This window comes from Pteronotus mesoamericanus, unplaced genomic scaffold, assembly GCF_021234165.1.
Source record: "Pteronotus mesoamericanus isolate MK-2021 breed Mesoamerican mustached bat unplaced genomic scaffold, CSHL_Meso_final contig_105, whole genome shotgun sequence".
Lineage (NCBI taxonomy): Eukaryota > Metazoa > Chordata > Mammalia > Chiroptera > Mormoopidae > Pteronotus > Pteronotus mesoamericanus.
In genome coordinates, this window is record NW_026555006.1 from 1,121,514 (window position 1) to 1,134,197 (window position 12,684).

At 34.5% G+C, this 12,684-nt stretch overlaps 1 protein-coding gene across 1 annotated transcript in view; it reads right to left on the reverse strand.

Annotated features, from left to right (window-relative positions):
• Positions 1 to 273: 273 nt before the first annotated feature.
• Positions 274 to 12,684, reverse strand: part of SPATA6 (spermatogenesis associated 6) — a 92,984-nt gene continuing 80,573 nt past the window's right edge. Inside the window, exons 12-13 of the mRNA XM_054572837.1 lie at positions 10,236 to 10,327; positions 274 to 454 (exon numbers count right to left, since the gene is read on the reverse strand). Coding sequence (XP_054428812.1) covers positions 274 to 454; positions 10,236 to 10,327 — 273 coding nt within the window. The remainder of the gene's footprint in view (positions 455 to 10,235; positions 10,328 to 12,684) is intronic.

The following is a 12,684-nucleotide window of genomic DNA, read 5'->3' on the forward strand; positions in this document are numbered from 1 at the left end:
CACTCATGTGACAATATCCTTTTGTAATCACAGTGGACATTGTGATTTTGTTGCAGAGCTTTGACTTTTGGAACATAGCACTCTTTTCTGTGATTAAAAAAAGCTTGTCTATGATAATTTACCATTTAAAATAATAAACTTATTCAAGTCTCACAAATGTACTCGATTATAACCACCTGGTCAAAAAAATAAAGGGAATACAGGTATCGATCACATCAAACGTTTTCATTGAGAAGTTGACACGGACACTCATACAGTTTATCGTGGATGGTCTCAGAAGCTTTCCTGCGTATGAGAAACAGAACTACAGGCCTTTTTGTATAAGTTCCTGTAGAGCTTGTCCATGCTGTTCTCAAAGATGGGTCGGTGGGATTTTCCTTTGTAAGAGGCTGCCCTGTTGGACCAGTATTCACCATCATCCAAATGGAGAGTGCCATGTTGCCGCTGAAATGGGCTATAAGAAAGGAAATACGAGATTAAAACAACGGGGAAACTAAATGAGAGGCAGTGCTATATAAATCAAATATTTACGGAGTACTGCATAGGTATGTATACTCTGTTTAGACTATGTGAAATAAACAATATGGCCTGTGCCTTCAAAGAGTGACGCTATTTGCATGAAACATTACAAAACAATAAAGTGAAAATTGTGTGTGAGACACAGAGTTAAAAAGGAATTCAGAGAACAGAGATAGGTGGGACATGGTAAAAGCGGAGCAGAGATGGTGTCAGGTCAAGCCAGTTATTAGAGTGTCTGGCTTCTAAAGTCAGGCAGACCTGCTACTGAATTCCATTCAATCCTTTAGAGGCTGGAGGTCTTGAGCAACTGATTTAACTGTCCAGGGTCTCAGCTTCCCTTTATTGTATTTTTTTTTCAGTATTGTTTGAAAAGTCAAAGAGGGTATATGCAAGGTGCATAGTACAGTTCTTACCTTGCACAGAGAAGTTATTAATTATGAGGCATTGAACTACTAGGCATTTTACATATATTGATATACATTTATCAAAAAAATCTTACAAATCTCTAAAATTAGTAACTGTGGAAACTGAGACTCAGTGAAGTCAAGTGATTTCCTAAGACTACTCAGCTAGTAAGTGGCAGAGTGGAAGGGGAGAGCACATCTCTGGCCCTAACGCCATTTCTACTGTGGCATGCTATTATCCTCAGGGAGGCATGCAAAGTTAGACTGAATAGGAAGCACTTTTGGAAAATGGGAAAAAAAGCAGAGGAGTGTGTGTTTGAAGTGACAGGGATCCACTGTAAGTTTTAAGAGTTTTGAAGGAAAAAAGAGAGAGAGAATAATAGATAGGAAGCTACAAAATAGCTGTAATGGAAACAGGGAAAAAAGGGTAACTCTGAAAGCTTGATAGTACTTTTAAAAAACATACCAAAGGTATAATTTTACTATCACAACATTAAGTTCTGGGCTTACCACATCATTTGTCAGAAATAAAATGTTGCCTTCTTCAAAGACTAAGTTAATTTTATTTTTTAAATAAATAATTGACCTACTCCAATTAATTAAGTACTTGTTATAGGTAAGACCGCTCAGGCATGTTAGAGATTAAGCTTGTGCCTTATAAAACTACATGTTCTGACTATTAAATATTATAAATATTTTGTTCATATATTTGGAATCTCATTTCACAAAAATAAACAATTTCTTCCCTAAATTATCAGTCCCTTGATGTTACCTCTATTGTCAACTGTGAAATAGGAATTCTTGGAATTGTACATAGATGTTTTGGTTTTTGGCCTTAAGTCAACATTACCACCTGAACACAATAAAAGTAACCATGAAAAAAGGCATGAAGTGGCTGTGTTATCATTTCTAGAGCTTGACACAGTATCAGTGATGATATAGTGAAAAACATTTATACACTCACTTTGGAAAGCTGTTTGGCATTACCAAGTAAGCTTAAATACGCAAACTCACCCCTGTAATTTAACTGCTATATGCCCCGGCAAAGGTCTTGCACATGTTACCATGTGCCAAAATATGTTCACAATAACATTCTTTGTAGCAGAACCAAGAACTAGAAGCAGCCTGAATATCCATTTACATTAAAACAGGTAAATCAAATTTGAGTATATGCATACAATGATATAATATACAGCAGGGAAAAATAATAATCTGTAACTATGAACATGGATGAATTAAAAGAGGAAAAAGCCAACTTCAAGCAATACACAGTTATAATTATATATATATAAAGTTTAAAACAAAAAATTAAATAATTTATTGATTAAAGCTAGATACATGTGTGGTATAACTAAAGAAAAAATGATGAAGAGAAAAGTCACCATAGCCGTTACCCATATGGAAGAGACGCAATTGCTTAGGGGCATAAGAGGCCTTAAAGGGAGGGGTTATGGCCTATTTCTTAAGCTAGATGGTGAGTAAGTGGTTATACATTTATATTTATTATTATTATTATTTAGGATAAACAAACCTTAAAATGAGTTCCTTTGTTATACTTGATACACCTTATATTAAATTTTTAAAACTTCACTTCTGTGAACCATGACAATAGGTCTCTCAGCTTCCTGATGGCTGTGCTAGAAACGGGATTCCAACTCAACCTTCCTAGCATTATTTACTCGATCCTGCCAAACTTTCCTATACTTAGGACTACCATTTTCACCCTGAAAAATTTTTGAAAAATTATATCATTTCTGGGATAACAAAGGTCTTTTAAAACATGATTCTCAGTACTTCTGTCTTATCCACTCAGTCTCACAGATGTAATTGACATAATTTCTAACAATGTCAGCATAATCTTTCACATTTTTCTAAAGGCCTTAGCAATTAGCAAAGTCTTAATGTGCTTTGATATAGTTACATTTCCTTCATTAGCTTTGCTCGACAAATCATCTAGCCAACTGAATGTCATTTATTTCACACCATTTCTCACCAAGCCTATCTCCTGTTGTCACTTGAAACAGTTCTTTTGGTGGGGTGGGGAATTTGAATCAAGTGATAAATCACACACAAATTTTTTCTTTCTTCCTTTCTTTTATTTTTTGCTGTTATTTTGCAATAAGCAAACCCTAATACACACACACAAATTTCTGCATGTTCGTCCTATCTCTGCAAACACATCCACCAGACTGAGTCCCGCACTGGCCGCTGTTGCTCGCACTACGTTAGGAGTCCCACATGTTGTGTGTGTTTGGTTGTCTTCTGTTTATTTGTTGTTTTGCAGCAAGTCATGCACTAATTAATATCTCACCAAACACAGGTTTGTCTCTATCTCCTTACTGTCCACAATCATCAACTTCGCTGCATTCTAATGACCAGATAATCATGTCCTTGCCTGAATTCTATTATTTTGTTTAGTCACCAAGACTAGTTCTACTTCGATAAATCTACTCAAGATAAATTTGAATTTCTAACACACCATTACCAAACTATCAGAAAGGTAACGTTAAAAATCATTCTGTAGGTTTGTCCAAGGTTGTACACCAAATCCCTAATCCCTATATAAAATGTTACATTTAATGTTACCAGGCACAGATTTGCTACTGCCTTGGTTTCATTACACAACACTTTTTTCCCCCATGTCTCAGAGCTGCCTTAAAATACCACCACAGTATCCTGCAATGAATAAATAAAATTCAGAAAGCTTTTCAGCTCTCTTGTTTACAGAACCTGCTTTGTAAACAAAACCTAACATGGCCAAAACAGACATTCTAATGCTTTCAGTTCGTGAGAATTTGGCAGGGAGTTTATTTCTATTTAAAATCGTAAACTCTATAAATTTAGTAAAAGTACTGTGGTTCCCTGGAGAGAATTTGTAAATAGGTTCAACCTGGAAGTCTGAATTGCAAAACACAGATGTGAACACAGTGGGTTCTAATATGGACCATGAATAGGTAGGTGCAAACAAAGATTATCAGAATCTTAAAGACAATATTTACTTCCAGACATGGAAGCATTGGCTCGCTAATTAATGAACTGTTAATATACTGAGTCAATTCTGATTTCCCATTATTGGGTAAATTAATGAATTTAAAATGTGTACGAGACACTGAAAAATCTTATTACAGTAATAGGCTTTTGAAAACTACACTTTTCTGTTTTATCATGAGTATCTCCAGCTTTTATTCATGCAAAGCATTTACAAATTCCTAGTATACTCTATAAAATACTGCATCAATGCTATATACCATCAAATGGTTATCTTCAAAGCAGGGACAATACTGTTATTTTATTGAATGCAGTGCATTATTTTTTAGCAACTTACACTCTCATTATTTCAATAGGGAGCCTTCTATTTAATTACAACAATGCTATTAAGGAAAAAAAGACAAAAAGAACATGGAGACCAGGATAGAACTGGGCAGTTTCAAGTCCTAAGTATTAAAAGGTATAAATTATAAATTTATTTTTTAAAGCCTAGCATATGTGCAAAGAAACATGTCTTAGGTAGCTTAGCATGGAATAGGCTACAGAGAGCATGACTAGCTTTTTGCTTAGAAAAGGGTGAAATCAGTGAAGACCTATGCATACTACTCTATACACAGTCTTCAGATAAAATATCTGTAAGGTGATATTCATAGTTAAAGAAGGTCAGATGGCTATACTACCCAAAGAATATTAATTCTAAAAAATAATTGAAAGGTCATGAGAAAAAAAACAATGGGGGAATTGCTATTTGTGCTCAAAAAACCAGAGCTGAAAGTGACTTTAAAGATGATTCATATTCTCTACTTTAAACTTATGACCTAAGAGTCAACATAATGGGACATTTTATACTACACGAGACAGATTCCTCTCTGTAATACTCAATAAAGGTTCCTATCAAGCAAAACTCTGATTGACAAACTACTGATTATAGAATAGCATTGGGAATGCAATGTATGCTCTATAAATATTGAATGGAAGGATGGGTGGAAGTAGTAGTATTGCAAGTCTTGGAGTTCAGAACAGATGATAAGAAGAATTTATATTAGGGCCTAATAAAATCTAAAAAGCATTTTGTATCTTTTAAGATATGATACAAAGATAAAAATATCATTAAAGATATCTAATTTTACTGATAAATTATAGCAGTAGTTCTCAAACTTTAATATATGCATTAGAGTCATCTGGAGGGCTTACTACAATTCAGATTATTGAGCCTCGACTATGGAATGACTAATTTAGTACGCCTGAGGCGTCCAAGAATTTTAATTTCTAACAAGTAACACGGTGGTGCTGATGCAGATGGTATAGAACTACACTGTAGAAAGCACTGAACTAGAGGGTTAGTTTTTTACAGGAAAATTTTTTAAAAGCTTAGGGGAAAAAATTGGATGTTGTTATTTAACTCCTTTTATTAATTAGCAGCAACTATGCAGTAAACATTAAAAGAAGTCTATTTAAATGAGTTTACTAAAGACTGGTTATTTATAGCTTACTTACAGGTCACTTATTTCTCTTCCCTGAGTGGAAATACATAGAAATGAGCCATTGACAACAGATACAGTCTAACACCTTCCATTATTAATTCCATTATTGATCCTTATCTAGAAATGTTGTTAAATATCACTGTAATAAAAATGAGTTTACTTAAGCAATGCCTTAGAGTTTCAGCAATACAATTGATCATTATTAAAAAGGACCAATGTTAACATTTGAACTTCTTAAAAAAAAAATTGAACTCCTAGAACAATTCAGAGACCTTGATGGGCAGTCAAAAAACAAAGATATGTAAAACATCTGCGCCTTCAAAGAACTCAGTCCATAGAAGGAGGCAAGGCAGATATATAATGAAATAGCCATCATTGTGAGATAAATATTGCTAATTGAAATTATATATATGAGAGGAAGTAGTAAGATAAAGGAGAAAATGCCTAACAGTCTGTTGAGGTCATAAATGGTATCTCTGAAGAGGGAATATCTAGAACTTAGTCCAAAAGGATGAGTAGGCATTCACTAGATAAACAAGAAGACATGGGTTACTCCAGGTACCAGACTGTAATAGAACCAAGGCATGAAATAGTCTGGGTTGTCATGAAATACTGCAGAGGTAGGATCTTGTAAAGCAAGATTTAACTGTTAAGAGTCAAACAGAATTTTATTCTGAAGTGAATAAGAAGCTTAAAAGAGAATACAGAAGGAATTTCTACTGTAATGGGAGATTGAATTAAGATATACTATGTGACCATAAAAAAGAAAATTTTACTTTTTGTGACAGCATAGATAGACCTGAAGATTATTATGCTAAGTGAAATAAGCTAGTTAGAGAAAGACAAATATCATATGATCTCACTTATATGTGGAATCTAATGAATAAATAAAGTGATGAACAAAATGGAAAAAGAGAGGCATGGATACATGGAACAGACTGACAATTGACAGAGGGGAGGGGATTTGGAGGACTGGATGAAAGGAGGCGAAAGGATTAACCAAAAAACATATATGAAGTTTGTCCAGAAAAAGTCCAGCCATTGTTAATATAACGAGAATTGTTTGCATGACAAGGATGTAACCTGGCAGCCCAGGAGAGTGGACTGGAATGCATATATGTGAGCAATGATGACTTCGATGTACTAGTCAGAGGGGGTGGTAGAGGCTGTTGAGTGAGCATGTGTACTGTGTAGCCGTCACATTCAAAATGGCTGCGCAAGCAGACCAATGAATCTGCATCAAATTTTGCGTTAAGCTTGAACATTCCCCCGCAGAAACTATTCAGATGATTCAGAAAGCATTTGAAGATGACGCAATGAATGCAGTGCAAATAAAAGTGTGGCATAAGCCCTTAAAGCACCCTTGAGAATCTGTTGAAAGTAATCCACATTCTGGAAGGCCTGCAGCAAGCAGAACACCTGAGAATGTTAAATGCGTATGGGCTGCAATCAGCAAAGATTGCCAACTGACATTGTGAGAACTAGAAGCTGATCTGATGATTCCAAAAGCTATGAGTACTGTGTCTGAGATTTCCAAGATTTTGATGCAGGGCCTCAGCATGAAACGGTCATTGCAGAATTCATTCTGCGGCTTCTGTTATCAGAGCAGAAGGAGCATTGTGCTGCAGTTGCTAATGACTCAAACCACTACCAATGAACCAGATTTCCTCAAGAGGTCAAAACTGGAGATGAATTGTGGATCTATGCCTATGATCCATAAACAAAGACCCAGTCATCCCAATGGAAGTCGCCTGGTTCTCCATTCCCAAAGAAGGCACAGCAAAGTTGCAGCAACATCAAGAGAATGTTAACTTTGTTTTTTGATTGGGATCATGAGTACACCCCTCCAGACCAAACAATTAATAAGGAGTACAAACACCGATGTTTTTCATCAGTTGAGAGATGCAATATGATGAGAATGGCTGCAGCTATGGGCGACTGGTGATTGGCAGCTTCATCACAATAACGCACTTGCTCATGCATCATGTCTTGTGCGGAGTGTTTTGGTGAAACATCAAATCACCAAGGTGACTCAGTCTGCCTGCAGCCCAGATTTAGTGCCCTGAGACTTCTGGCTTTCCCCAAAACTAAAATTACCTTTGAAAAGGAAGAGATTTCAGGGGACATCAATGAGATTCAGGAAAATAAGATGGGGCAGCTGATGACAATTCCAACGAAGGATTTTGCAGTGTTTTGAACAGTGGAGGAGATGCTGGGAGAGCTGTGTGAGGTCACCAAGGTGCCTACTTTGAAGGGGACTGAGGTATCATTGTCCTATGTACAATGTTTCTTGTATTTTCTTCAATAACTGTCTCTATTCGTCACAGTGCATGGCTGGATACTTCCTGGACAGACCTTGTATACATGACACATAGACACAGACAACAGTGCGATGCCCAGAAGGAAAGGAGGGTGGGGGCTGGCGGGAAGTGGGCAAATGCTGCAGGGGCAGGGAATGAGGATGGAAAGACACTGTGCTTGGGGTGCTGTGCAAACATTGTGCAGATGATGTTTTATTGAGTTGTACACTTGAAACCTGTATGGTTTTGTGAACCAATGTCACACCAATAAATGCAATTAAAAAAATTAAAAATTAAAGAAAATTTTAAAATTACAGTAAAGTCTCCTTAACCTAAAAAATTATTTCTAGGTAAAGAAGACAAGTTGTCTTTATTTAAACACTCAAAAATAGAATTTTAAACTGGCATTTTAGGTCATCCCTCGCATTTCACTAATGCAGGTTGAACTCAGTATCACTGTCATGTCCATTGAGAACATACTATCTGTTTTTATTATTTTATTCTGAATTCCCTCTTACACCTCAAGTAAAAAAATATTAGCCATAAAGCTGACATAATATGGAGTACAGCCCAAATACTTTAGTTTCATAAATAAATAAAACAATATACATACTTTTTATTCCTAATGGCAGTTATGACTAAAGCAGCTACAGTTTTGAGCATAATATCATGAAATACTATGTATTATGGCTTCCAAAGCTAACTTGAGGTTGCTGCTAATAATCTTCTCTGTCATCATCAGCAGTCTATCTATCTAATAATGTCTAGTCAAAACCATAATTGCCTACTTGTTTGTGAGAATGTCATAAAAGCATAAAACAATTCTGGTTGCCTACTGGTGTTCTCTAAGGGGCTACCAGGCATCAACATTAAGTAAGCTAGTTTAATTACCAAGGCATGTTTTTGTTTTTGAAAGATGAATGCAACCCATGGATGTACTCCTTCAGTGCAGGGATTTTTTTTCTTTTCTTTTGATATTATTTTTTGCAAGAACCTTGCTCAAATTCCTGATGTAACTAGCAAAACCCTGTTTTAAAGCAGGAGCCATATTTGATCTAGTATAGATGTTTCCTGTCTATTCTTTGTGACAGGGCCTTTTACATGAGTCTATTCTTTCTGTATGTGTTACATGTTTGTTGTATTAAATAAACAGGGATCTGCATTTAAAAAGTAAAGATGAAACCAACACTTCTCTTTTCTAGTCATCAGAAACTTTTCTAGACCCCTAAGCTACAATTTTTAAAACACTTTGAAAAATCACATAAACATGCAGCAACACAAATTTTCTGAATATCAATATACCCTCTAGACAAAAACCTTTAAAAAACTAAATCTTAAATATTTAATTAAAAAGGACTTTATGATACTCGAGTTAATTACACAAGATCCAATGAATTCCAATTAGGATGAAGCAACATTTTCTCACTTAAAAATGAAGGCTTATTCTTAGTCAAGAGATTCCGAGTCTCTTAAGATATATTATTTAGATTTTTTTATTCCACTTGTTAATACTAAAGATAGCTTTTTGGCTATGTAGTACATCTTAGTAAATTCGTGAAATTAATCAGCTGGTATAGTCAATCCTGTATTATTTAAAAATAAACAGCCAAATTTTAAATTATTCAGTTTTAGATTCTGTTATAAATAATTTCATAATTAAAGCATTTATATTGAGTATATTCCTACTGTTAGTGATCTAAAAAATATGCATAAACAAATAGAAAACAGATATATCAATAGCTAATTCTGTAAGAGAACATGGTTAAAATTTTGGGCAATAGTCATAAAAGGCCAAGTCATATTCTAAACGTGAACTTCAGATTACTTTTATCCTTACTTCTCTCTTTTTGTGGCCAGCTGCCATCTATATGAAGCAGCACCTCAAGCCTGGCCTTTAATTAGGACTAATGCTCAAACAGGATAGTGATGCCAGAAGTACTGTAGGAATTTGAGATATACACAGAGGTACCAATAGGAGGGAAGAGCATCCTGGGGCCCTGAGAACTGGCAAGGTGACCAGGGCACATGTCTAAAACTCTAAAAGAGCAGCAATATGATATTGAGAAAGAAGTATGCATGGGTAGTAGATTCTTTCCCCAATCCAGCTCCCGAATCCCGAAGTATAAGAAGTAAAAAGTCACTTAATAACTCCTTGATAAGAGATTTCTTCTTATTAATTTCATACTCAAAGGCAGTGAAAGACAGGACAACTAGTATGGATATATAATATAGCCTGAAATAAGCCCTGGATATGTGGATTTGCAGGGAAGTCAAATAGACTAAAAATCTTAAGTAGGATGAAAGCATCACCATTAATTGACTATACTTGTTTTCATTGAAAAGTTTCATTAATGCAAACATTAAAATATTTTAATATGATTTTACATACTTAAATATTTTTAACATATAAAAATAATCAATTAATAATAGCTAATTTGAGTCTAAATTTCCCACAAATCCAGCAGATTAAGAAGCAGGTTATTTTTTATATCAATTATGAGAAAGAACTCTACACTACACAGAATTAAGCAAGCTCATACCTATACTCAGGGTCACTGTCATAGGCATAGTCTCTGCATAAAAGACCTCTTTTCAGTTCTAGTTCATCTTCTTTCTCTGGATCTCTCTCATCCTAAAAAAGTAAAGATGATCATGAATTCATTTTATAATTACAATGACACATCTCTTTGGGAAATCCTCTCTTTCTCCGCTATTAAAAGAAATTAAATTAAATGTTTGCATGTCTTAGGAAAGAAACAAAAGAGTAGTTCAAAATTTATTATTCTGTTCAATAAGACAAATATAGTTTTATTATATTTTTGTTAACAATGCTTATCAAAGACTGGACAACCAGTAGAAGTTTCCTGAATCAACCAATGAATGGGAATGGAAACTGTGTATTAAGATATGTAGTAAGATGTGTAGTAATATCTTACACATTGTTATGTGGAATCAAAATGCATGGATACTTCTTCTTCTATGGGCAGAGTGTTCTTCTAATAGACACATTCAAGGGCATAAGAAATAGGATTCTAAAGCAATAACTTTGTAAACTATATCATTCATAGTAATTATGGTCTTAATGTATGGTACTTTATGCAATTTAGTATTAAATATCTTTCTCACCTACTGGCCAATACCCTTATTACTTAGTCGAACTGGAATAGAAATAAAGAAATCTGGTAACAAAAGCAAATGGTAAGCACAAATAGACTACTATAAAGAATAGTGTTAATAATGAATTCACTTTATGTAAAAAGTCAGCTGAAAACCAATTATGAAGAAAATAATTTTTAAAATTTGCTGATAGCATGAAACTGGAAAGAGAGCATTCAGTTAAAAATGTAAGCAGTACACAGTAGAGCAAGTCAAGAAATAATAGAAAATGTGAATATATATCTAGAGTTATTAAAGCTTCTAGGTGAATTGAAACCTTTTATCACTAGGAGGTCAGTCCATTTAATTCTATTAATGCTTCCCCCATAACTTTTTTTTGGTTCACTATTAATTCAGCTACAATAGCATTCTTTTAGTTATGCCTGGGTGGTATATATTTGTCCTTTTATTTTCAACCTTTCATTGTTATTAGGTTTTAATCTTTTTTCTTAAATAGCATACAGCTAGATGTTACTTATTTTTGTCCAGGCTGATAAATCAGTAAAGTGAAGCATTTCCTCTATTAATATCATGGAAAATATAATTGGCTGTAATGAACACAAAGACACTACAAAAAATGTAATGCCTTCAACCTAAGAAATAGATTATGTTGCAAGAAGAACTAAATGAAACAAGTAAATAATATTAAATTTAAAAATTCTCTCCCTGGGAAAAGTTATTTATTTCTAAATTATATAAGTTACTACATAAATCATAAACATACATCAATATTTCTTATTTAATTTTGTCAATACAATTGAAAAGTTAATTTTTGACAATGTTGTAAAAAAAGGTGACTAAATTTTAAAAACATACAAAAGTACTTTTTAAAAAAATCCAAGCCTAAATTATTCATTAAACAAAACCCATGCTTTGCGCTGGGTAGTTACTATCCCAGACGCTGAGGAAAGATGACTACGGCATGGTACCCACACACACATGGAACAAGGGCCATTGATTCTATGAAGCTCTATGGATGGGATGGACTGAAGGGGGGTATTATTAGGAGACATAATAGAAGACAACATAAGGAAAACCATTTCATTAATAAAGCATTCTAAAAACAGAATGGCTGTCTTAAAAGGGAGTAAGATCACAATCACTAAACTATTCATGCAGAGCACTCATCCCCATTTAGGTAAAGGATTTCATGGGGAGGGGGTTATTGCCCTGAGAAATAAAAAGGACTAGACATTCCCAGTTATTCCCATCAAATTTTAAGGTTCTATCTGGTGATGTTTTATATGTACAATCAACACACATACATCTTGTATAAGAGTTCTCATATAGTCTTTTGTTTTAAAGGTCAGGTGATGTAAAAGCAAAGAGGCAGCAAACATCATATCTTATTGTAAGTGACTACAGATCAAGCAAACATTTGAAGAAAGCAACATTCCTGTCCGTGCCAGAAATCCATTCCTAGGGCACAGAGAAGTGAGTCGCCTCTTATTCCTCATCAACATTCCCATTTGCCCATGTGTAAATACAGAAAAAGATGGATAGCACCAATATACGCTGAGCACCTTTTCAAGGTATTTAGGTACTTTTTATATAAATATCATTTAAGCCTTCAATAACCTTATCAAAGGTTCTGACACTCAGAAAAATTAAATAATAAATAACTTAAATAACTTTCCCAAAAATACAAATTATTAAGTGGCAGGGCTAGAATTTAAGTCAAGCTATAACTTGATTTACATTATACTGCCTCCTAGAAGGCAAATAAACTGAACTATGAAATCAAAAATTCCATTTCAAGCCATTAGATCATTCTCCTATATGAAAATTAGGCTTGGCCCTGGCCAGGTAGCTCAGTTGGTTAGAGCATCTTCA